General features: G+C 38.4%; 1 protein-coding gene across 1 annotated transcript in view; it reads left to right on the top strand.

Moving 5' to 3' along the window:
- The window catches only part of ADAMTS13 (ADAM metallopeptidase with thrombospondin type 1 motif 13), a 1,149,238-nt gene that overhangs the window by 838,061 nt on the left and 283,183 nt on the right, over positions 1–27,994 (top strand). Inside the window, exon 25 of the mRNA XM_044058222.1 lies at positions 27,594–27,723. Coding sequence (XP_043914157.1) covers positions 27,594–27,723 — 130 coding nt within the window. The remainder of the gene's footprint in view (positions 1–27,593; positions 27,724–27,994) is intronic.

Below are 27,994 nucleotides of genomic sequence, written 5' to 3'. Positions count from 1 at the left end.
TGCCACTTCATTAGTTACAAGTTACAAGTTAGCACTATTAAACCATAAGCACTACTTACTCTTATACTCTCTACGCTTACCCTGTCCCCTATTGGTCCATTTTAAATTCAGTTTCCCTATATTACTCTAGCATGTCCAAAGGTCAGTCAATGGTTTCCTTTCCAGTCCAGCTGGTGAATCTGGGAATTTTGAGGCAATATTACAACTGTCTCATGTACACGGACAACCCTCTCCTCCTCCAAACAGGTTCAAATATATGTGAGAGATGCAACTATTTAGCCAAACTGGAGGCTGAGCTCTCTCATCTCAAAACTGGTGTAACCAGTCAGGAGGAGAAGGTAACATCACACAACACAATTCCAGTATCACATAGTCCCACCACATCAGCGAACCAAACACATAAATACACAAAAACATACTCAGAGGCTCTAAATAAAAATCTACCTAAGCAACAGAGACCTCCAAAGCAGACATCCAAGCAAACGCTACCTCAAAACAAAACACGCACAACACATAGCCCACAAAGTCAGTGTGCCAAGCAGCCACAGCCCTTAAGGCTGAATAGCACGCCTGATACTCTTGTTATAGGTGACTCTATTGTCAGACACACTGACATCCCACTCACCAGGCTGAATAAAGAGAAGGTCATGGTGAGCTGCCTGTCGGGTGCTAGGATCCGCCACATAATGCAAGCACTCAGGTCACTCCAAAGCAAATACAAATATGACTCAGTCATTGTACATGCTGGTGTGAATGACCTGAGATGTACCTCCCTGGACTACATGAAAAGAGACATAGAGGAGCTCTCTGATCATGTAGCCCAGGCTGGTATGACCCTGACCTTGAGCAGCATCTTACCCTCACCTAGAATGATGCCACAGTACAAAGACAAAATGATCGATTTTAACAATTGGCTAAAATTTTGGTGTCATTCAAAGGGGATCCAGTGTCTGTCAGCCTGGGATGATATGCTCGACAAGCCACGTTGCTTTGCTAGGGATGGCTTGCACCTGTCACCACTGGGCTTTCGGATATTGGCAAAGGCTCTTGCTACCCCCATAGTCATAAATATGCCTTTTTTAGGCAAGGCTCAAAAGTCAAACCCACCCCCATAGACAGCACAAGGAACAAAAAACTAAGGGTAATGCTGCTAAACGCCAGAAGTCTTAACCTCAAGATGCACGCACTCGAAGCTCTCCTCAGTATGGAGAACATCGATGTCTGTGTAGTGACAGAAACCTGGTTCAAGGCTCCAGAGAGCACCCCAGCACTACCAGGCTATACCTCATATCATGCTTTTCGGCCCCAAAACCCGGACCGAACCACAAAAGGAGGGGGAGTTTCCATATTTATCAAGGATTTCCACACCTCCAGGTTAGTGGCATTGCACGAAGTATCGGAGACCATCCATGTGCAACTAACAGTGGGCAAGACTGCTTTTCAGTTTATAGCATCCTACAGACCACCCTCTCAAAGTCAGGAATCCCACTCGACTTTCCTGAAAACATTGGAGAACATGAAGATCTCTCTGAACACCATTATATTGGGTGACTTCAACTACCCAAACATTGACTGGGAGCACTACTCAAGCCCCAGCACCTTAGCCCAAAGGTTCCTGGAAATTATAAACTCAAATGCTATGGAACAACTAGTCACCACTCCCACAAGAGGGGACAACATACTAGACCTGATCATTACCAACATGGGGACTCTATGCTCCACACCAGAAGTATATCCCTCATTGGTAAGATCAGACCATAAATTAATCTCGCTGGATGTCCACATCCCGACCCCACCCCCAGCCCAGAAAACCACTGTGAAAAACTTCTCAAAAGCAAACTTCTCACTTCTCAAAACTGAAGTAGAATCCTTCAAGGCCCCAGGACCAGTGGAAACTACGGCCCAAACTGCAGAATCCTATATAAACGCATTCTACGGACATCTCCAGGAATGCATGGATCATGCTATCCCAAACAAAACCAAGACCCAATCATCCAAAGGCAGGCATCCAGTCTGGTGGACCCCTGCCATAAATAAACTGTACAACAGAAGGAGGAAGCTACTACATGATAGAGCAAAATCCCTAATAGGGAAGGCATCTCTGATCAGTACTAGCAAAAAATTACGATCCCTCATAAAATCCTCCAAGGCCAGCTTCGAGAGAAAAATTGCACAGGACACCAAAGACAATCATAAGGCTTTTTCAGTTATGTTAGAAACCTGGGATGCAACTCCCAGACTTGTTCTGAGTTGGTTCTAAACGACAAAAATACACAGAACTCACAGACATCGCCAATATCCTGGCAGACAGGTTCAGTGCAAACTTCTCCACCCCCTCCCCCCCAAAAGAGCAAGTATCTATCCCAGCAGAGGGCTGCTTTCCAAACATCTCTGATGCGCAGGTGAAGGCTGCCCTCTCCAAAGCAAAAAACACTGCTTCCATGGGACCAGATGGTGTCCCAGGTTGCATCCTACATGAACTCCAAGAGGAACTTATCCCTCAAATAAAACAGCTATACAATCTCAGCCTCACTACAGGATATGTGCCCACAGAATGGCGTACAGCAACAGTGGTCCCACTCCACAAAGGTGGAGCCTCTACGGACCCTGGAAACTATCGCCCCATAAGCCTGACTAGCTTAGTCTGCAAGGCTATGGAGAGGATCATTATGGAGCTCATAAACAAAGACATTGGGGACCTACAGACACTAGATCCTACCCAGTTCGGCTTTGTCAAGGGCAGATCCTGCCTTTTGAACCTGGTTGACTTCTTTGAAAGAGTCACCAAAGCCATAGATGAAGGGAAGGTAGTCCACACAGCCTATCTGGACCTTGCAAAGGCATTTGACACAATACCCCACTCGGGCATCATAGATAAGCTATCCAGCTTAAATATAAACCCCTATGTCACAAGATGGGTCGCAAACTGGCTCAAAGACAGAACCCACAGAGTGAGAGTTGCTGGAGCCATGTCAGACTTGAAACCAGTCACAAGTGGCGTCCCACAGGGTTCTGTCCTGGGACCAATCTTGTTCGGTATATACTTTTCCGAGGTACAGGCAAACGTGGGAGGACTATGGCTCACCAAGTTCGCAGACGACTGCAAACTGGGTGCCATAATCAACTCTCCAGCTGACACAAACATCCTTCAAAAAGGTCTCACAGAGACAGATAACTGGTGCCAGCGCCATCGTCTAAAGCTAAATGCCAAAAAATGTATAGTCATACCCTTTGGCAAAAACAATGTGCCCACAAATTACCACATAGGTGGAAACCCATTAAGTACAGAGAAAGTTATTAGGGACCTGGGGACCCAAGTTGATAGCAATCTCTCCTTTGAAAACCACATTGCCAAAGTGGTTAGAAAGACCTTCTACATAGACCACCTCATCACGAAGGGTTTCACATCTAAATCAAGAGAGGTAATCGTGCCCCTTTATTCATCCCTCATCAGGCCCATCATAGAATACAATGCCCCTTTGGGATGTACCTTACCCGACACCTGCAGCAATTAGAAAGCCGCCAAAAGTATCTCACCAAGAGGATCAAGGGTCTCAAACAGATGCCATATGCTGCTCGGTTAAAAACTCCAGCTCTACTCAGTTGCATACCGCCTACTTGAGGTGATCTATGCCTGACATACAAAGCTATGTCAAATCCAGAATTAATGGACATGCTCCACCTCAGTAAATCTAAATCCCTTAGAGCCACATGCTCGAGGGACTTGAACCTCAGCACAGAAATAAATAGAACTTGCTGGAGGGACAGGTTCATAACCCAGAGGCTTCCTTCGCTCTGGAATAGAATTCCAGTTCATGTGAGGCAGAGCACCTCACTGAATCTCTTCAAGAAGAATCTCGATAGGTGGATGGGGGATCGTAGGTTTGTCCCAGGGATTACTCCCGTGTCACTATTAGACAGAGGCACAGTAAACTACACCTTAAAGGGCACAGTATATTCAAATCAAGGGGTGGCGTAAGCCATACAGAATCAGGCTAGGCTTATAATTGCCTCAGGGCAGATAGCCTAATATGAACCTATGAACCTATGCCAGACCATTACAGTCAAATGAGTGTGTATACATATGTCTAAGAGATGGTGTTTCAAAACCATTTCAGACTTCTTGATAATTTTTTTCTTAGACTTATCCTTTCTACCATGAGTACATAATGCAGTTAAAATTATCATTCACCCTTTATGGATTTCAGTATGAGTCACTCCTGAATTTGACCACATCATATGGAGCTCGGGCCATAACATATTTTCAGTAATAGAAATATTGCCTTTTCTGGAGAAATGTAAATTATTTTTGCTTATGAAGTATTGGAAACTTAGTAAAGATTTTTTCTGATTATCTTATTTATTCTTCATACTGAACAATTCATACCTCTAATAGAAAGCAAGTATAATGTAACATGTTTGATTGTCATTATAACATGACTGTGCTTATATCTTAATCTTCCTTTAAAAATTCGAGCCAAAACAGTCATGGAATTGTATTTGAACTTTTGAACATAAAATGCACATGTGCCTGCCATTCTGTCATTAGGGATTTCATAACACCTCACTCCTGAATTTGACTCAACCACGTTACTCAGATCACCAGGGGGATTATAGATAATGACATTCTTCCAACTTAAAAACATGCTGACTCATTTCATTTGTACTTCTGATGTAATGAAAGCTCAATACGTTCAGAACTTTTGTTGTATTCCTTACTCTAAAAAGAACTCATAACTACAACGGCTATCATGTATAATCCAGTATGCTGGACTGTGATAGTGAAATGGCTGTGAAACTTTGTGTTTGTAGATATACATAAAGGCCATATGACAACTCTTGTTTGAGGGTTAATAACAAAATATGCAGAGAATTACCCTTGTATTATCAAATATGAAAGTCACCTAAGATTGACATTCGTCCCTTATGGATTTCATTGTAGCTCAGTGTTGAAACTGAACACGCTACATTGCCCCCTCTGTACATATTTACTTGACAGTTGTATTTCAGTAATGTCATATTAAAGAAGCATTGTATTACTTCTCTTTCTGAAAGTAATATATATATGTATTTATATTCGTTCATTTGCTCTGAGGCTGAGGACTCTGGCACATATAACTTTCCTTACTGATTTTTCCTGTCTTACTCTGTAAAACATGTGCCATCTTAAAGAGAAATATAGTCAGGGCAGTTATTTTCTGTTTTGTACCCCTATTGACACAGGCGTGAGGCTGTTTTACAGCAAAATCCACATGCTTTTCTTGAGTTCTTGTTTTGGGGGCTGGTGGTAACTAAGGTGAGAGGTGTCTGTCTGAAACGCAAAAATCCATTTCATCATTAAACAACTGGGAACTGTATTCACCATGGTACCTTTCCTGAATTTCCTATATGAGCTTAAGTATGTACTGTAAGTGACTGCATGTATCACTTTTAGCTGAGTGGAAATGAGTTAACACTACTATGTCTAATAGAAAAATACTTTTGTAGCACTTCTCTGAAACACATTCATAGTTTCTGACCATTTGGTCATTTCATATCTGTGTTTCCCATTTTGTTGTATTGGACAATAGGATCTAGTATGTGCTTCAGATTGGCAATTTGCCTTGTTTCACAGATTCATGTGATCTTTTTGTAAAGTAGTAAGTGTGATAGACTTTTCTTGACCTAGCATGCCAGATTATGTCTCATGCTTTGTGGTATTTCTTACTTTCATATAAAATACTGCCACCAACATCTCAGATTGGAAACTCTTACAGCTGCTTGAAATCCAGGAATTTGCAGGCATGGATTCCAGTGACTGTTTCCCCCAACTGCCCATCTGGCTGAGAAGTTGCTAAAACTCGAATGTGAGTTCAGGGGTGCAGCTGCCACAGGGGTTGGATGCCATCAAGGTCTTGTCATGGAAGTGGTAGGTGGGGGATGAAAATGGGGAGAGGGATGTAGGTTTAGGGCCGGGGATTTTATTATTAGGGAGTGACCGGGAGTTAGTGCTAGGTTAGGATTAGGGAGGGGGAGGGGAATTTTAGCAATCAGAGTTAGAGTTAGGGATGGGAGGGGGATTTTTGGTTTTGTGAGTGATCGGGAGTGGGTTCAGAGTTAGGGTTATACAGCAAATGGGAGTTTACTCAGAGTTAGGGTTCAGAAGTGATTGGGAGTTGTTTTTAGGGTTAGGGTTCTGGGAAGGATATTTAGCTTAGTGGTAGTGCACAGAAATGGAGGAGTGGGAGTTAGGACACTTGCCAATATGAGCAAGTGGCAGGAGGAAAGCATGTCAGAAGCTAATGGTACAAGATCACTTGTAATAGACCCCTCAGTTTGCCTCTCCAAACTCTGGCAGCATTCATGTGTTATTTAGCTTTATGTTTGCACAAAACACTTCAGGCTCTGAAGGTGGAGGTTAAGTATTGTACAAAAATAATGTTTGTCATTTGGCATATTATTATCCCCTTCCCATCTGGAGAAACCAAGAAATGTATCATAATCTCATCCATGGTTATTTCTGCAGGGATTGTTCACATTGTGCTTCCTTGCTGTAACCAGTGGTTCCAGGAAGAGATAAACATGGGTCTTTTCCTGCTATATTCACAAGCAGAAGCTTTCCTATATGTGCAATAAATCAAAAGAATCATCACCCCCCTTTTTCCCATTTCCTACATGGCATCAGGGTGTCATTTCAGCTGTTGCCATCTCTCTCAAATCATTGCTACTGTTCTACCTTCATTGACAGTCATGCCTGACTGTCAAAGGTCTTCTGTCACACAATTCATCCATCTCCTTGCTGGATGCCCTCATTTCCTCTTGCCTGTCTGTTCCAAATCTTGTTCACCAGATTGTCTTCTGCTTTCCTACATGCGTGCCTAAATCAGATTAATTTGTTCTCTTTGACCTTCTCTGTAATTGGAGCTACTTGGGCTTCTGCTCTGATGTCCTCATTTCTTTATCTGGCCCACAGTGTGCATCTTATCACCAGTCTGAGGCACTTCATCACCTTTGGCTTCCTCAACTGCTCTGCCTTCATTACCAATGTTTCTGTACCACACAGTAGTAGAGTAGTATTGATGGTAACACTATTTTGCACACCTTACCTTCCAGCTTCTTTTGCATTTTCCTGTGACTTACCGCCCCTGATACTCTGTGCCATTCGGCTGTATCCCTTCTGATTCTAGCTTTGACTTCCTCATTCTGATTTTCATTCTCCTCAAGCGCCCCTCCCAAACACCTGAAGTTGTTAATCTGTTCCACTATTTTCTTTTCTATCTGAATTCATCTTCTTCTGATTCCCCTCTTTGCTGCCATTACAGCTGCATTATCTGTGCTCAGTTTTACCCCATGTGGTGTCGTTTGATTACATTTCCCTATCATTTGCTGAAGTTCTTGTTCAGAGTATTTGTGTAATGCTAATGCCACATCATATTCATACAGCAGTTTTGTTGATCCATCCCCTCTGACCTGTTTGCTAATTTATTCTGTCCCAGTATGAACAGCAGTGGGGTCAGAGCTGAACCCTGATCCATATCCACTTCCACTGGGAACCCCTCTGTGAGTCTGAACATAGTTCATACTTGTGTCACTGGGTCCTTGTACTTAGCCTACAGTAGTTTGACCAGTGTTTCTGGGACTTCAGACCCAAATCAGCTTTCTTAGGATAATTTCATATGCCTTCTCCAATCCTAGCCATGCCCAGTTGGACTCTCTCCACATCTGTAGCTTCTTCTCAACTACCTGTCTCACTGCAACCATCAGGTCAGTTGTGCAGCATCGTGACCTGAATATGAACTGCTCATCTCCCGTCTTATTTTCTGTTAGTGTCTATATTCATTTATCAGTCACCTTCTCCAGAAATTTCATGCAGTGTGACAGGAATTTGATACTTCTGTACTGCCCACAATTGTGAGCACTTCGATGCTTATTGAATATACAGTAAAGCTCTGTATGTATTCTTCTACTTGTGTATTGTAACACAAGCCTTCTGTACCTTGAAACAGAGTGGGAAACTCCAAGACAATACAGTTTCAGATTCAGTATATGCATTCCCCATATTCAAAGCTTTATTCTTAATATTCTGAGAATCTCATTTATAGTCCTTTGAATTTCAGTAGGATCATAGCTTCTTATTAGATTACTAGACTATTGACCTGGAGGTTACTTTAAGCCTAGCCATTTCATCTCAATGTAATACCATATAAATGCTAGTCATTTCCCAAGACTGCATTTAGTGATGGCTGCCCATGTCCTGGTGGGTTGTGGGCACTATCCTTTTTTTCAGTCACAAGTAATAACATAAAAATTCCCTTAATAAAACATGATGCTGTTTCTTTTCCTTTTTTGTGGAATTCCTTATATCACCCCCCACCCTTTCCAGTTATAATTAGAAGGTGTAAATTCAATTATTAACAGCAAAGTTTGGCCGCCACAATATTCTCAAGTACTGTAAGGCTGTTGCATTTTTTCCTGTGTGAAATTTTCTATATCAGTCCTCTTCTTCTCGCAGATAAATCCCTCTAAGATAAGGAGTAAGAACAATAAGTGAGAAGGTCACTGAAAAAACAATCAGTAAAAACAAAATGAAAACTCCAGCAAAGCTAGAACTTCCACTGAATGACCTCCCAAACCTCTTGTATCAGAGGCACATGGGATATATGCAAATGACACTTATGAACATCAGGTGTTTCAGCTAATTGGCGCTTCTGAATGCCCATGACTTGTTTCGTCATTTTAATGGACAATTTCAGGCTAATAAAGCCAAACCCCACTAGCTGTGGATATGCATATTTTGGCCTTGATATAACATCGTCAGCACAGCACAAGCAGAGTGTTTGACTAAGCATAAGAAACACAGGGCTGTTATACCCAGCTGATGTCCATTATCATTAGGGTCACTGCAAAAATATCCCAAATAACAAACTAAAACAATAAGTGAAAAGGTCACTGAAAAAGCAATCAGTAAAAACAAAATGAAAACTCCAGCAAAGCTAGAACTTCCACTGAGTGACCTCCCAAACCTCTTGTATCAGAGGCACATGAGATATATGCAAATGACCCTTATGAACATCAGGTATTTCAGCTAATTGGCGATACTGAATGCCCATGACGCCATTTAGCTGAAACACCTGATGTTCGTAAGGGTCATTTGCATATATCCCATGTGCCTCTGATACAAGAGGTTTGGGAGGTCATTCAGTGGAAGTTCTAAGATTAGGAGTAGAATTTAAAAAAACACGATAAACCAGGCATCCACCAGAGCTGCTGTTCTTAAAACTTTATTAAAAAAGCAAAGGATAAGCGCTTTCACACATAGTGTGCTTCATCAGATCCATAAACTTGAAATGAATCAAAACGATTAAATAATAAAAACACACTGTAGGCAGGCAATTATCAGAACCACTCAATTACTGATGTATACTGAGTCTCTTAAGAATAGGTTTTAAAGGTACAGATGCATTGATACCAGGCAGCTTATCTGCCTGCAGCCTGTCCATTTAGTCTCTGCAGTTTCAAGTTTATTATTAAAATCACCCCCCCCTTTTATTCATATGTACAAGTTGTAAAACAATGAATTCAAAGCTATGTCCAGGTAATACAGAAACATGCTTAGCCAAGGCATTAAGTAAATTTTTATGTCTAATGTCACCTAAATGCTGCAGAATCCTTTCTTTCAGCATTCTGTTTTTCCCACATAAAATGAGCTGCATTTCCTACACTTAGCTAAATAAATCAAGCCCTGAGATCTACAATCTGCATAAAACCTTGGTGTAAAGAAAAAATCATTAGTAGGATGTTGAAAAACAGCTGTAGTCGAAATATAGCGGCAGGCTTTGCAAGATCTACAAGGGAAAGTACCTTTGATACTGGAGAAGATATAATCATAGATTTCTAACAAAGCTGTCGCTTAAGTGATACATTTTTTTTTAAGTGTATCTAGGTTTATTTCCCACAATAGCCTTGATCTTATCATCAGAAAGAAGTAACACCCAAAATGTGTTAACTACATTGCAAACCTGCTGCATATTATTCCCATAAGTTAAAGACATCCTGACATTATTGCCAGTTGTATTAACATTAGACTTAGGTATACACGAACAGTTACAAAATGGTTTACCCTTATCAAGCCTCAAAGAGGTAACATCACTAAGGGTATAAAAATTCACTCCTTAAAAGTAAGGCCTGTCACAATGTTCCTAGACAATGCAATGCTTCCTGTCCCTCCCTTTGGAATTATGTATAACAACACAATCCCACTATTCTATTCAAAAATAATGATATAAAGTCACTCAGTATCAACAATGTGTGATTTTCGCAACATTCTCAAGCAGTTTAATGCTTTTATAACATTTTCCTTGTTAGAATTTCCATTATCAATACGAGCTCCATTTTCATGAACAAATCCATATGGATGAATGGCAATACTACCCATAGCATCGTACCTTTATCGTTATTTTTAAACCAACTAAAACACAACAGAGCATAATTAAAAACTAACACTCAAAAACATATAATAAAGGCAAATAGGTCCTAATGCCAATCGGTAAAGAAAATATATTGTAAAATTTACAAATATCATTTTACTTTCTTGTGGATATCACAAACGGGCGGCCACGGTGGTGCAGTGGTTAGCATTGTCGCCTCACAGCAAGAGGTTCTCCGGTTCGATCCCCGGCTGGGGTGCCTGGAGTGAGTCTGTCCTCCCTCCTGTGGTGTCGTATTTCCCTCTCCGGTGCTCCCTTTCCTCCCCCATCCCAATGACATGCTGCAGGTGGATTTGGACTCTAAATTGGCCCTAGGTGTGGTGGTGTGTGGTGTGTGTTCTGTGGAAGGGGCTGGCAACTGGGCAACCGTAAAATGGCTGGCACTTACTCAACACATTCGGAAGGTGATGACCGTTGGACCGAAAGGCGAAGAAGAAAAAAGAAAGAGAAGAAAGAGAAAGAAGTGGATATCACAAACCATTAAACAGTTGTCTCAATGGTAAAGAAAGGTGCTCCAGAAGTCATTGTCTTTATGTACTGCAGCTTCCACTTTAACCTGACAATATATTGATCTAAATCTTTAGTAATATTACCAGGCATCTGGTTCCCATATTTAAAAGTGAAAGCAGAAATAATTAACACTACTTATCGAAACCAGTAGGCTTCGTCGCTATCAAGCATAGATCACTGGTCACATACATGTACTGGTCAGAATGGTACATCATCATGTGAGGGAATTTGCTGCCTAACCACAGCTGCTGAGGTGGCAAAGACCCAGTGGTTTTGATGTATATGCCATGCTTAGTATATATGCCTGTAATGTGTACTGTACTTGATTATATTACCAGCAGGAATTAGAAGCAAATGTTTGGTCAGACAGTTGCTTAGGTGGACCCTGACAAAACATAATTATTTTAACTTTTGTAAAGGCTAATGCATAAAGATTTGTAAATTGTTGCCACACACTCAAAATGTCTTCCCGAACTTTAAGATAGTACAGCCTGTAAATCTTTCTTGCTTGCCCTTTGCATCTCTAAATACTTCTGAGTTATACAAAATCACCAAACTGTAATTAGATAGTGTAGCCATGGGTTTCCTTATTATTATTTTTGTGTGTAAAATCCCTTAATCCCATTTTAAGGAATTAATATCTTTGCTGATACTCTCCATTTGAACATACTGCCTCTGACCGAGATAACCAATTCCTTATTTTGACCTACAGTGCTCCATTTGTTAAAAGTATGGTTTTCTACACATAAGTTCATTCACCAGAATAAGACAACATTCTCCACCCATAGGTCATTCAAGTATCTCCTGTTTAATTTTATAGGTATGATTTTTCAAATGCTATCTCAGAATCTAAACTGTTTATTGAATGCAATAATCCTAACAAGTCATGCTATAATTTTTGTCTAGCTTTCCTGGGTTCCTGGAATCCTTTCTTGACTGTGGGCCACTTTAGCTGACCTTAAGATAACTAACATTTCTGGCAACCTTCAAAGGGTATGGAGATGCATCCTCACCTAAATAATTAAACTGCAGTGACTGCTTTTGCATAAATTAAGTTGGATACATTCAAGTGCCCTACACTGGTGTGGATCATAAGCTTCATCCTTACTATCCAAGGGACCCTTGAGCACTATAATTACTTCAACATGTGTTTCTTGTATCTTTGGAGTAATTTTATGCCATCCAAATGTATGAAGATGTCAGGCAAGGAAAATATATTCTGGCAACAGGAAGAATTTCACTTCCTAGACTCCTGCCAAAAAATAGGAGCCTAATCACTTTCCATTATTTTAATTTATTTTATTGCTAAACTAATTGATTCCTAATGTGACATTTTGTTATATTACTAAGTCCATGAATGGTCTCAGCTGGATCTTAAATAAGTGCTTTATTCATTTTGGCATCATCCTGCCACAATAAATTGTTCCTTCAGAGAGTTGCAATGCTTCTTTCAAAATTTTCCCCACCAATTTATCTGTAACTCTGAAAAATGGCCTAAACCGATAAAAAAGGGATTCTTTTTCGGGCTTTCTCAGCCTCACTGAACCACAGGACACAATCATCTGCAAACCATACTGAATGTAATCTGGCAGAAGTTGTTAAGGAAATACTCTAGTGCTGTTAATCATTTCATCACTGTTGCAGTAGCCTTAGCTATATGGGTTATATCCTTCTAAGGAGATAGCAAACAGCCAGCTTCCATGTGTCCAAACCATTAACCACCTAAAGCAAAGATGAAGAAAGAGTAGTTTTGGTGACAAGCCCTTCAGAGCTTTCCTGCCACCAAAAAGTGCTCCTCTCATGGCCTTTTGAGAACTGGGAGTCTGCTAATACTTCTCCATTGCTGGGGAGACAACTTCCCATCAAGGAAAAAAATATATAACTGATTCTTGTCTATAAAAGTTTTATTATTAAGCTATGAAAAATGTTTTTGCAAACTGCAGCATGACTTTTAGTCACTTTGGAGTATGAGCATTACTTTTTACTTTTGAGGAAACAAGTTCTTAAATCTTATTTAAGTTTACCTTTTCCTGTCTGAAAGTTGTTTTAAATTACTTTGGGCACTGGGCTAAGTGTATAAAGTGCTTTTCACTTTGTTTTTAGTGTCAAAACCTGTTTCACTGAATATCGTGGACAGGTTTCTTTTTTAGCTTCAGTGTGGAACAACCTAGCAGTTCCTCATTTCCTCCTTCTAGTCACAAAAAGATGAAAAATCTCCACGCAGTTTTGCTCCATTCAGCAAGCTACTAAATTGCCTCAGCTGCGGATGGGTGTCTCTGCTGTGAACATTGCTGATTCTTCAGATTATAATTCCTTGGCTTCTTCAGGTGTAGTCCCTTCAGCCACCATAGATCAAGGATTAGACATATTCAAGGCAGCAATGCCATTGGCAGACAAGGGAGAACCACTCTTGCAGGTTTTAGAAGAAAGGGTAAGGAATACCTCACTACCTGACCAGACTAGAATGCCTGTCCCTAGGGAGGATTTGCATAAAAAAGTAGGTCTGCTTCTTCAGAAAATCCTGTCAAAAAGATATAAAAACATTAGACATTTATCTTCACCTGTCTATTATTTTGACAAAAGTAATTTATGGGGCTTAACTCAGGCCTTAGTTCAGGATCTTGATCCTATCAGTTCAGCAAAATAGATTGTGAGAGGGGCAACTTCTGCTTTGTTTCCTCTGACTTCTAATTCTGAATCTCCAGAGACTGTTGCTTCTGACTGTCCCTTAGAAGGATTTTACTTTTTCTGAAAGCATATTTTGAATGAGTCAGTTGTTTCACTGGAAACATTATAACCTACTGCAGTTTCTCCTGTTCTTCCAGCATTTGAGGGTCTATTTATTATAGTCTGTAACTAGCCTGACAGCCAGCCTGCTGCCCCTAAGAAAGCAAAAATATTGTATAAAGTTCCTCAGTCTTATAAGTTTTTATTTTCTAACCCCCAGATCAAACCCAGCAATGATTTCCATAGTAAGCACATCTGTGGCTAAACATCTGGTTAATGCCAATCACTCCCTTTCTGACAAGGATATCAAAGCCTTTAAAAATTTGGGGGAAAATTTTAATTTTTCTGCAACACTTATTTTTAGAATTCTCAGTTGTCAAGCTCGCATGTTAAAGTTTATGCTTGCCGCTTTTGAGAATATGAAGAACATTATGACATTTTTCTCATTTGACAAAAAATTATCTTTGTGTAATCTTATCACTTCTGTCTGTCAAATGACTGCACACTCTTTGAAATGTGCTTATGATTCAGCTGAAGCTACTTCCAGAGCTGCTGCTGCTACTGGATTTGTTATAAGGAGGCTTGCTTGGCTGTGTACTCAGAATCTTCCAAAATATGTTTAAGCAAAACTTTTGAATTCTGCCTTACATAGAGGGATAGTATACCTCTCAACTGTCCAGGTTTTTGCAGAATGTCCAGATTTTTGGTCCATTCCTCATAAAATGTGTGGTTTTCTGGCAAATCACTGAGGATTAAAGTCACTAAGTAATGACAGACATTTGAGTTTCCGGCTTCATTTTCTTCAGAAAATGCATGCTAATGCAAAACCTGTTATTCTAACAACTTTCTAAGTTTATAAGACCAATATTTAAAATCTGTCCCTATTTTTTGGGCCTTTGTCCCTCCATTAATGCTGGCTCTAGCTAAATTTCTTGAGATAAGTGGTTGAGAGGTATGAGGGGTAGTCTTTGCACCATCTGCTGCAGAGGTCCTAAAAAGGTGTGATGAGAAAGGATAGTTGATACAAGGAATTTCACACATTTTTCAGCCTTGTGCCTCCAAATTTGCCATGGGTTATAGTGCTATCTCTGTATCAAAAAAATAAATAAATACACAGTCACACCAAGCTTCTGGTAAGTAGACCTTTAAACACTACCCCCCACCCTGCCCAGAAATAAGGATAGTCTAATAAGTCTGAATATCTATTTTCAGAATTCAACCCCTACTTCATACCCTAGTAAGCCTTTAATTCTTCCCAAAAATGTGAACCTACTTTTCTCTCTTTGTAAACAGATTCTCTCAAGCAAATGGGTTCTGAGAGTGATTCATCACATGTTCAAATGGCAGTGGAATCCCTCCCAACTTTTTAAGAGATTCCCCTTCATCTACTAGATCATTTTCTTCCAGTCACTCATCATCTGCTAACTCAGGGGATGACAGAAGCTGTCCCTCCTTCTCAGATAGGAGATGGCATTTATTCAAGAATCTTTCTGGTGCCAAAGAAAGAAGCCTCATGGAGACCACCCCTAAGTCTTTCCTTTCTAAATCAGTTTGTGGCAGTTCCAAAGTTGAATGATCTCTTCATTACCTGTTATCTCTCATTCCCTATTCAAGTTTTTTGGTTAAACTAGACTTAAAAGATTCTTATTATCACATTTACATAGCACCAGATTTCAGATGTTTCTTAAGGTTTGTATCTGGATCCAACTTCTCTGCATTACCATTCAAGTTATCCACTGCTCCAAGTGCATTCATGAAGTGTCGAGCTGCAGTGATAGCCTAATGCAGACTGCATGGTGTTCACATTTTTCCTTATTTAGATGACTTCCTTATCTTCAAAGAATCTTTTTCAAAGTGCCTGTAGTCTTTCATGAGTAAGCTATCTCCTGCAGAGACCAAGGTTTCTGGAGAGAATCCAAAAGTCTTGTTTGACTCTTTCTCACAGGATTATTTTCTTTGAGTGTCTCCTTAATATCTCATTTCAAAAAATGTTTCTTACACATGAAAAAGTAGACCTATATCTAGATATAGTTCTGTGTTTTTCCCATTCAAATAAAAGTATCAGCGAGGGAATTTCTCTGGATTCTAGGATTCATTGCATTTATGATTTCCATGATTGTACTAGCAGTATTCCTGATGAGAACATTTTAATGGTTACTAAAATCAGTATGGTCCTAGAATCTGCATTCCCTGACATTCCAGCTTCGTATTTTGGGGGTTATGAGAAAGGAATTCCTTTGATGGAGAAAACATTTTTTCTGAATCCAGGTCTTTATTTTCCCTTACAGCTTCAGCACAGTCTGTAACAACAGACACCTAAAAAAAGCAAGTAATCTCCATGGTATCCCCAAATTCTCAAACAACCCACTAAAGTATAGTTAAGTCAGTAACACAAAAATGTCATTGAAGAAAACTGTGCCATTGTCACAGGAAACTCTTTTATGATTAGCATCTTAGGTGAAGCTCCATCCTTTGTTTATAGGAAGGCCAGGAACATTAGAAGTTTTGCTGAATTTAAACCTAGACCATATGAGAGAAACACTAAAAGATGTGAAACTAATTGTACATTTTGTATATTTATACAGCATGATAATAGTTTTTATTGCCCTTATTTAAAGAAAATCATTAAGACTAGTGCAGGGGGTGACTGTAATACTACAAAAGTAATTTACAGGGCACAGTGCAATGAATGTAATGCATTCTATATGGGCAAGACTGTAAATAAACTTAAGCGTAGGATTTCATGTCATCTGTCAGAAATCCGCTCTAGATGTAAAAATAATGCACTAGCCAAACACCTTTCCCTTCATAAAAGACACACAGGTTTTAAGTTCCAGATCCTGGATCGCATAGACATGGGTGATCTTTAAGGAGACATCCCAAATATTCTGGAGAAACATGAACTCATGTGGCAGTTAAAGCTAAACTCTTTTAGGAAGCCTGGATTAAGCTACTACTGTTCAATTAAAATTGTACTGGAACTTAGAAAATTGCCACATTGTTTACATGACTAATTTTACTTTATTTTATTTTATTCTACCAGTTGGTTTTAAATACCATTTTAAATCAGTTTTAATTTAAGTTTATATTTTGTTTTCATCATCATACATTTTTTCTTATTATTTTTTCTTTTTTTGGTTCTCTTTTTTTTCTTCACTTTATTCAAAATGATGTGTAATAACAATATTAACTAATTATACAATAATGTTTTTATAGATAGTTTTTAGGGTTCTTGTAAACAGGCCTGAAGAAGTCTAAAAGGATGAAAGCGATCTTTGTTAACAATAGGTTATGAAAATAGAATATGATTTTTACAATTGATTTTTTACATGCAAAGTGTATATGTATATATTTATATATATTTTTTGATTGCCAAATGGACTAAGGTTGATATATTTCCAGCCATGTAGTATATTGTCTTGGATAAAATCACAGACTTAATAATCTACTTAATAATCTGGTTAACCACATCATTATAAATTTTATTTAAAGTACATAAGGGTTATATTATTATGACAGCTACTAAGCAGGGCAGGACCAGCTCGAATGTCACACTGATGGGGGAAGGGATGTGAATTTAACATGTGTACCAATAACACTTTGTTTTACTGCAAAATAAACCACTCCCTTGCCTGATAAAAAAAAAATATATGTATATATTTAGAAAGCTTGTGAGGAAACTATTACTCTATTTTTGTTTTACTTGGATCGCTTGTCTGTGCACTTAATAAAGGATTTTTGACAGGAAATAGACTGCCTGCCTTGCTTGGATTACTTTCAAATACTTAGTAATTCTGTACAATATTTCAAATTACATATTTTTTTATTATTTTTTTGACTTAAGACGAGTTTAAGTTTGCTACTTCTACTACTATTCTCTGATCTGATTAATATACAGTGATTAACTAGAGATATATGGACTGAAAATCTTCCACACAGAGAAGTTTCTTACACTGTTTTGTAACAGCAGACACCTCAGACTTTGCTTGGGGAACAGTGTCTATGGGGATAAAAGTGCAGGGTCTCTGGACCAGAAAAGAGAGACCAGAGCACATAAACATAAAAGAGATGTTGGCAGTCATAAATGCTCTCAGCTCTCTCAATCATCTATCCTCCCCTTGACTATTGCAAGTGATTACAGACAACACCACAGTTATATGGCACATAACCAAACAGGGAGAACCAGATCTTACCCTCTGTATACATTAGACAAGGTAGCCTAGGATATAGATATTACAATCTCAGTCACCAGGCATCTTAAGTCCCATTGGAGCAAAATTGTATGTGTTAAACAAGCTGAACAGGACCAGGACAGACCATCACACATGGAACCTAAGACTAGGGGTCTTCCAGGAATTGATTCAACTTTGGGGAACATCTTAGATAGATCTTTTTTGCCTCCAGTCACAACAATCATTTGGCAAAATTCTGCTCCAGGACTCCATTTAAGAAGGCCTGGATAGCAGATGCTTTTTCTTTTTCTTGGACAGGAATATTCCTATATGCTTTTCCACCCTTTCACCTACTGTTCAAGGACATTTTGAAGAATCAGAAGAATTCTACAAAGATCAGTGGTGAATCCCTTTGGCCCAGGCAACAGTGGTTCTCCCTTCTTTTGGAAATGGCCAGGGGGAATTACCACAAGCTTCCTCACAGACAGGGCCTACTCACACAAGACAGGGGGTGTTTGATACACCCATCTTGAAACAACTTCACCTAACTGCGTGGATGATAAGAGTCTTAACACCTTTTAGGCATCTTTTGTCTGAGGATGTGAAGCAGGTATTAAAAGATTCTAGAAAACTTGCTACTTGGATATCATATATTAGCAAATGGAAACAATTTTCTAGTTAGTACCAAGACAAGAACCAGGATCCTTTTAATGCTAGTGATATTTTGGTTCTACAATATTTGTGCGTTATTATCTTCTGACGGGTCTATATCACAACTTCGAATTTACAAAAGTTCGATCGTTGTAATATCAAACCCTACTGTTCGAAACCCAACAAAACCAAAATCACAGAACAGTGATTTTTTTTTTCCCCAGGGAAAAATTGCTGTTCCATGACAAAAAAAAAAACTTAACCTTAAACTTAAACGGAAGTGGGGCAAAGCCCCCCACCCCCCCAACATGGGGGGGCTGTTCCTCCCACCCCCCTACTTAAATATACCAACTCTGAGATCACACCATAGTGGAGGAATTAGCAAAGCCCCGAAAACGGCCCACAGATTTTTTTCCCTGGGAAAAAAGTCGATGTGCCTTGGCTTAGCTATTTTCCACTTTCGAACTTTAGGATTCGATATTACAACATTCAACCTTGTTTTAGTTCGACGTTGTAATATAGACCCTCTTCTGACCTTCCTTACTCCTCCATCAAGGTATACTTGTCAGTCAATTCAAAGTCTGCCCCTGGATCCCCCTCTTTCAATGCAATCCCATGTGAAAATGTTTTTGAAAAGGCTGTTGTATACTAAGTCCCTTAGAAAACAGATGCCTCCTCCTTGGAATTTATTTTAATTAATTATTTATATTTGTTTACTTGGGTAGTGCAATGCTTTCAATGGACCATTTGCAGGCATAGCCTGGGTGAATAGGATCACATAAGAAATGAACAAAACATACTTACAGATACAAGAATATTCTAAACAATATATACATATGTATAGGGTCACAGGTTCATAGGACAATACTATGCTATTGGCCCGGAGGCCCTTATAAGCCTAGCTGAGAATTTCACCCATGTTCCCACAAAGTTAGCACAAGAATCTGTTACAATACTTAATTCAAGCAGAGTTTACAACTTCAAAACATGAATAGAAAGATGTATTCAAGTTTAGCAGATCTTTTTGGATACTATGTAGATATAGTAATTGAGATGATTTTTGTTATAAGGGTAAGAGCATATCACTATATAAAGAGGTAAGAAAACATTAGAAGAGGTGAGTGTGAATAGTTGCAGGAGAGGTTACCATGGGGAAAAGACAGAGAAATGGTAAGAGAGGCACGCAGAGGGAAGAGGAATAGAAAGGACAGGGAGTGTGAGAGATGCAAGGAGAAAAGGGAGGAAGAGTGAATGAAAGAAAGAAGTGAGGGGATACCAAGAGGAGATAAGGAAATATTAAACAGGGATAAAGGGATGTGAGAGAGCTGCGGGATTCATGTAATGTGACCTGTGTGAGTGCAGATGCACTTTGTTCGGATGAAGAGGTCTCTAAAGTCTGAGTACATTCAGCCATCTCTGAGTGAGAGAGGAATGGGGTCTCATAGTTTAGGTGCTAGGATGGAGAATGCATGATCAGTGCAATGTAGTTTAGTTTTTGGAGTTAGTAGGGTGGGTTTAGGTTGAGAAATACCCCTGAGATTATATGTGGGAGTTTTGGTGAAGAGTTTGAGTGGCAGCAGAAGATGTCTCAGGAGAAAGGGCTTTGTAAATTAGTGACCCTAGTAGGAGTTTGGCTCTCAAATGGGAGCCATTCGGCTTTGATGAGAGTTATGTAGTGGTGTTTTTTTAATGGAGGATTTAGTAATGAATTGACAGATTTTATTATCATACTGCTCAACTGTCCAGATTTTTGCCTCATATTTTGGGTCTTTTGTCATAAAATTTGTGGTTTTCTGGATTTTTGTGGCAAATCTGTAAGGATTGAATTCACTGAGTAATGACAGGCATTTGGGTTTCAGACTTCATGTCCTTCAGAAAATGCATAATAGGACAAGACCTTTTATTCTAACAACCTTCTAAGTTTCTAAGAGCAGTATTTAAAATCTGTCCCTATTTTGAGGCTTTGCCCCCCCATTATTTTGGCCTTTGTCCAGATTTTTTGTGCTAACATGTTGAGGGCTGTGTTAGAGATGGTTTGAAAGGTGGCAGCACTTTTATTTGAGGCTGCAACGATTATGAGTAGTCCATATTCAAACTGATATAAGAGTATTATTTGTCTACGACAGCTTTACCTGGCACAGACAGCAAAGGTGATGTTTGTTTGCCCAGAACAGTAGTATTTTGATCTTTTTGTGTGTGTTTTGAATGTATAGTTAAATGTTAAGAGATGGTTCTAGCCAAATTCCAAGGTATTTGAAGAATGTGGTAGTTTCTATGGTGATAGTTATCATCTTTAATATTGAGGAAGGTGGGTGCTTTGAATAGTTTTTGGTTAGTTCCAAATAGTATTGCTTTTGTTTTTGAGGGATTGAGTATACATTTCTGGCCTATAGCCACTGGTTGAGGGAGTCTTAACTTTGTCTTTAAAAAAGTAATTTGAACCAACTCATCAGGGCTGATTTGTTGTTCTTAACATAGAAAACAATTTTGCTGATTGCACTTACTTTTGCAAGATTATTTGAGTTGGAAACTCTTATGGCAGGTCAAAGTTATCTCTTTTTCCACAAAGACAGGATTTCCTCAAGAATTAATCATTTATGTCTAAAGTGGTAGCCAAGTTTTCTTTGTGCCAAGCTTCCATCTCTGTGTCTTCTTTACAGAGCATAAAAATGAGGAAAAAGGGTCCTCCATAATCTGGATATCCACAGACCACTCAGATATTATCTTGACAGAACCAAAGCTTTCAGTAACTCTGATCAATTATTCATTTCATGTGAAGATAGAAGAAGGGGCAACCTGTGTCAAAGCAGACTATATCCAAATGGTTGTCTCATGCTATTACCTTTTATTGTACCAACCACAACACAGCAATTTTAGGTAGGGTTCATTAATGACTTTTAGGAAAGGGCTGGATTCTAGATGTATTCAAGAACCAGCAACTTGATCCTTTTTACAAACTAGATTTCTTCTCCAGCTGTAGGACAGACTTTGCTAGGATCATACTCCAGGGGCTCCTGGACCCTAATCATTCCTCCTCTCAGTCTATTTAAACTATGGTAATCTACCCATATAGCTACAGGTACTGCTGCAATGATCAAATGATGAACATAGTACAATTGTGTAAGTAAACTTACTATAACAAGAGATGTTCAAGTGATCACTGCTGCAGTAACTGCTCCTTCCATCCCTCCCTTTGCCCCCTATTTTTGTACATTTTTGTTGCCACGGTGAGGAACTTTAATTTTATTTTCCTAGCATTGGCCTTTTTAGGACTCTAGCCTGTTTCTCTCATTTAGCATGAAAACTTACTATTTACTATTATACAACATTCATATGTTAATACCTGCTATACTTTTAACTGTATGTCTAAACCATTATGTTATGTAAATATCTTTTTCAATCATATGTTATTGTCTGCTATATTTTTATAACTGAATGTGTAAACCACAATTCTCATGTAAATATCTTATGTATAGTATGTTAGCAACTGTTGTGGAGCTTTTCTCCCTGGGCCTCCACTGAAAACGGACAGCTCTGTCCAATTGGACCTCCCCGGTAAACAAATGTAAAATAAAGAAATAAAGAAATAAACTTAAGCTGGTTAATGATTTAGGCATGTGGAAGGTGCTCTTAAAGAGTTGGAAGTGGGCTAGTTATTATATCCGTAGCAGGATATGACCCATATAGCTAAGGCTACTGTAGCTGTAGTCATTTGATTATCTACCGTTATGGTAAGTTTACTTACAGAACTGTACCGTTATAATGCTGAGCAGTATAACAGCTAAGGGTCTTTGCCGCTATAAATAACAGTAATGGGTATAAATGATACCTCTGGTGGAGGCCCCTTCTAATCAAGAATGGTGTCGAATCAATCCCAATGATAGTCGTTTGTGCTAAGAGGAGATGATATTGTAATTTGAAGAACTTGATAAACATGACTTGAGTCCAAAACTCCCCATTTTTTGCCTTAAAAACTCCCATTTGATGGGGTCAAATGCCTTATAAAATAAATAAATAAATACAGCTGCCCTTTGAGCAAGGTTAGTAGCACAACAACTCTGCACATAAACCAAAACTCTAAACAGATCTTGACTTCCTAAGTATCCCTTGTTAAGTTACCTGAATAAGCTTTAAGATTAAACTTTCGAAGGACCTTGCTAAACTTTTGGCTAAGATTTTATGTTTCACTGGGAAGTGGGAAATAACTATATATTTTTATGGAAAGTAGAGTATTTTTCCTTCTCTATGGAAATATGCAGTATTAACTACTTAGTTTGGGCAGTCCTGTGATAGTTCAAAGTCTGAATGAAGAAGTCAAAGCTAGAATCATAGCAGCTACATCCAACTAACATATAGTATCAGAGGTAGTGTTTGACAGTAGAATGCCAAAGAATCTCAAAAGTAAGGTATACGAAACATTAGTGCTACCAGTATTACTGTATGGTACAGAAATTTGGTAGTGAAGGCAGAGCAGTTGAGGAAGCTAAAAAAAAAAAAAAAAAAAAAAACGAGAGAGAGAGAGATCCGCACTTACCAGTTTATTAAAAACTACCCAGCAAAGCTGTGTAATACTTTAACACTCCTGTAGTAGAGGCCAGTGGGGTACGTGCTAATTACATTTTAAGAACAGGCCAGTTTTTCAGCTACATGGATTCTGAACTCCTATGACTTTTTACTGTAAGTCTTTACTGGTGCACTCAAACAAATAATGCCAAGCCCCACTAGCTGCTTCATCGCTTTTTCAGAGGTCATCAGTACTGCATACAATGCAATAAGGCATTGCTTATATCCCACAGCCCTCCACTACAGAGGTTTAAGGTATTACACACTGAAGACTCTAGCTTGCTAGGCCTTTCTGTAGTTTTCACTAAATGGCTTGTCTATATGACCTTCTAACACTTCGGTTTTGACACCTACCAACTTATCAGATTTCTATGAATCTGTGAAGGAGACTGTTGACCTGAGACTTTGAATGGAGGTGGCATACTTTGACTCACCTAATGCATTTGACTGTATTCCACATCATATTATATAATTCAGTCATTAACTAATTTCAGTATTCATTCCTTTATTATCAGCATGATCAAATACTAGTTAGAGTGCAGATTTAAAAAAAATATTATACAATACCACAATTACAGACATAGGAATAGCATACCATCTAAAAAAAAAAAAATAAGGCAACCGCCAACCTTCCCTTCAGAAAACAAAGTATGGGTTTGTTGGCATGAATGATTCACTACAAACCTGTAAAAGTAAAAAGAGTGCTATTGTACATTCAAAATCCTTTAACTTGCAACAAGTGGAAGTCATTAAGGGGTGGTTTTCCCATGTTAAAAAATTGGGGTGTGTGGTTTATATTATTTGATGCTTAGATGTGCAATGGTTTCTTCATATTGGATATGCCTTTTTAAGGGTAGCTTGCTGTTCCACTGGGTCTTTATGGGTTAATTGGGCAGGTAATTGTTCAGTTATTGAGCCGAGTAACAGAAGCGTGAATAAAATAATTTTGGTATATCAGGGCAAGCATCAACAGATCACATGGATACTTCATGCAAAAGGCAGGGGCAAGGAGAGAGGGAAAGGGGGAAGAAGAGTTGAATGGTTCGTGTTTTATTAACAATGAGTTGTTTCTATATATATATATATATATATATATATATATATATATATATATATATATATAAAATCAACAACTGAAAAGGTGAATGAACATCAGTGTGTAAGTTTTAAAAACCCACCCCACTTCATTTTGCTAATGTATTAAAAGATAAACAGAAAATAAATTATAATTTGACTTTAAAAGAATGCAGGCATAAGAAAACATTTAGATAACATTGAGATATATGAGAAATGTGATAAGAAAGAATATAAACAAGCAATGATTAATTATGAAAAATATTTTTTGACATGATTATAATGTAATATGGTTTAATATGTCTAATTGTTTAGATTAACTAACAGGTTATATATATATCAACCTTTTATATATTTTACATTTGAAGAAAGGTGAGATTTTTGCTTGTCATAAGTAGTCAATTTTTTGAGATTTGAATTCAACTAGGTCATAGGATACCACATGTTAGTAGGTTTGTACCACCCAGGAAATCTCCGGTCATTACTATGTTTGAAACAATGTTAGTTTGAGTAAGAATTAATATCTAGCACTCAAGGAGTTACATGCTTTAAATACACAGTATGTCTTCACACAAGCTGACAAGGGTGGAAATTGGGTGATTATGTCCAGGATAGACTATAGTAGGATGGCTTGGGATTTGTCATTAGATGACAAAGTGTATCCAGAAGCTGGAGTCTAATCCTTTTGTTTGAATTATTTTCAGTTGTTAGAATTCATAAATGCCTGGATAAGCCCCAGGAAGACCAATAGTTGGAATTCTTTTAGATTCTAAATGTTGAATGCCAGGATGATTTTTACTGGGCATGTGTAGATATAAAATCATCGTACACTAATATTAAAATCAAACAGGGTTTGGAGGCTGTTTTGAAAATGTTGGGCGAGGGTCCGCGTACTTCATTCATAGTCCAACTTTTGGAGTTTTGTCTAACTCACAGTATTTTTGTTTTTGAAAAAAAGTTTTTTTTGCAAATGGAAGGCACTGCTATGGTTGCCTCCTTTGCTCCTTCTTATGCAATTTTGTATATGGCACATTTTGAAAATTCATTCTTATATTTAAATGATTTTTTTTCTAAGGAACGTCGTACTGTACAAGCGATATATTGATGATTTAATTTTTATATGCACAGGGGTTCGTTTGGATTTCAGTTTATTTATGGATGATTTAGGGATGAATACTTTTGGCTTGGAGTTTACGTATAGGACACAAAGGTACAAAATCCAATTTTTGGATATGGAATTGTACGTGGACTTCAAAAATACTATTCAATTTAGGCCTTATCATAAGGAAACTGCAGTAAATATTTTTTTGTATGCTACCAGCTCTCGCCCATCTCACTTGTTAAGATCTCTTCCATATGGGGAATTTAGGCGTATTTTTACCAACACTTCTGATAAGGATGAATTGGTAATAGAATTCAATAAGGTTAGACACAGGTTGCTTAGTAGAAGTTATTCACAGGAAGTGGTTTCTAAAGCTGAAAGGCGGGTTTTGGGAGTGAACAACTTTGGAGGTGGAAGGGGTGCCATTAAGGGGGCAGTTTATAAGGGAGAAGAAAATTTATTTAACATAAAAGATCAGGATGCTATATATTTTTTTAATAAATGTTCCCCTTTTTCTGACACCCTCAGAAGATTGTGGCCTGTGGTTAGTGAGGATGAAAATTTGGGCAGCCTCTTTCCTAGTAGGATTATTTTTTCTTTTGATAGGTTTTTGAACCTTAAGGAATTATTAAATCTCAGAGAAATTACGAATGAGGCTGGTGAGTTGGGGTCTTATGGGGTCTTTCCCATGTGGCAGATGTAGGATGTGTAGCAAAATGAGAAACTTACATGGGTCTACTATTAATGGAAAAAAATGCATGGCTAGGCTTCATTTCGATTGTAATTCCTATGGGGTAGTGTACATTTTAGGTTGTGGGTGTTCTTCTGTTATGTGGTATGTGGGACAGGCCAGGAGGAAGATGAAGATGAGAATTTTAGAACATTTGAGCGACACGCAAAATAAAAAAGTTGGACAGTCCAGTAGCCCAACATTTTTGTTCAGTACATGCGGGTGCTTTGGATAGTTTTTTCTTTGGGGTATTGGCTAGGCCAGCATATGACAAATACATTGGAAATTTTTTTTTCACAGAAACTTTTGCAATTGGGAACAAAGTTCATTGTGAATTTCAGAACCTTATATCTCAGGGGAATGAATTTTGAGATGAATTTGTAAGCAATTTATTCAGTCATTTATATTGTTGATAGATAAAATTATAAAAAGCAATTTTGTACATTAGAATTGTTATAACATGTTTAAAAATTGGGGTGAGTGGTTTATATTATTTGATGCTTATATGTGCAATGGTTTCTTCATATTGGGTATGCCTCTTTAAGGGTAGCTTGTTGTTCCACTGGGTCTTTATGGGTTAATTGGCCAGGTAATTGTTCAATTAAGTGTTTAATGATTCACCTTTCATATAAAATGACTGCTGCTAGTATGGTTTATTATTCTTTGAAGGCTTTTGAGCCGAGGTACTAGAAGCGTGAATAAAAGAATTTTGCAGTTTTTCTACTGAGCTCCGAATTGTGTTTTTTTTTTTTTTGTTTCCCATGAATCTCTCATCAAAGAAGCTCTCCAGTTGTTTTTGTTTTTGTTTTTCTAGATCGCATTCTGTTTTGCCAGGCTTCCTATTTCTTATCCTGTATAAATTTGCTGAGGGGCGTGTTTGCTCTTTCATCTGACCTAATTCAGACCCATCCTAATGTAAGTGACAGGCTTTTTACAAACTGACTGTCCCACTGCCAGCAAATATGAGGGGTTTTGCAATTATGCTGTACTGCTAAACCATAACCAATGAACCATGTCACATCTACACTTCGAGCAGTCTTGCTTTGCTGGCAGGAATATATTCCTTTTCCAATTTTCCTCCCCCCACTCCTAAACCATTCAACCTTCAGCTCCCTAAACCTCTAAAAATTAATTAACTCTCTATCATCCTTTTGGAAGGCATCATGATTGTGAACTGTTCCACCACTTTGAACGTGTGAGTGACAACTGGAACTGACTGTAAGCTTGCTATGCCTTTTTTTCTGATTATCAGTTAGGAAACAAATACACAAAATAAAATATGTTCTTCCTTCTTGTAGTCAAACAAATGTAAAACCTTGCTTTCATTACCTTAAATTTTTAGTCAGGAGATTTTGTATGATATGCTGTTTATTAATTACATGCCTTAAATGGAATGGTCACTGAAGTACAAAGCATTTTAAAAGATTTTTAAAAGCTAAACCTTGAGAACCAGCTAATGAAGTACATGTACATATGTACAATGAAAGTTTTGTAAAACGAAAAAAATAACAATAAAGAGACCACGCTCTTTTGAATTGCGATGCATTTTAGTACTTAAACCATTTGACATTTTATATTTTTTCTTCATTTCATTCTAGGAGTAGCTGCAGTTCACTATATCTGCCTTGCTTTTGACACAAAAGAGAAAGTTCCTGAGGATCACTGCATTAGGACATCTAAACCTGAGAGAAGATTAGAAACGTGTAATACTGAAATGTGCCCAGCCAGGTAAGAACTAGAAATACACTAGCATTCTGAAATGTCTATCAGTTGGCACAGGGGATTATGGCCTTGAGATATTGTTTCTGGCGTACAGGGTTTGATTCCCTCTGGCTTAGTTTGCCTACTGTGTGACCCTGTGCAAGTCACCTAACCAGACACTGCCTCCTAGTTACCCTGAAAAGGGACCGTGTGTCCAGTGGGCCTGCCTGGTTAACAAATGGAATAATTATAACTGTTATTAATAATTGATTACGCACAACAGCAAAGCATGAATGTT

Source organism: Protopterus annectens, chromosome 16.part0, assembly GCF_019279795.1.
Source record: "Protopterus annectens isolate FY-2018-M chromosome 16.part0, PAN1.0, whole genome shotgun sequence".
NCBI lineage: Eukaryota > Metazoa > Chordata > Ceratodontiformes > Protopteridae > Protopterus > Protopterus annectens.
This window is presented reverse-complemented; position numbering and strand designations above follow the sequence as displayed.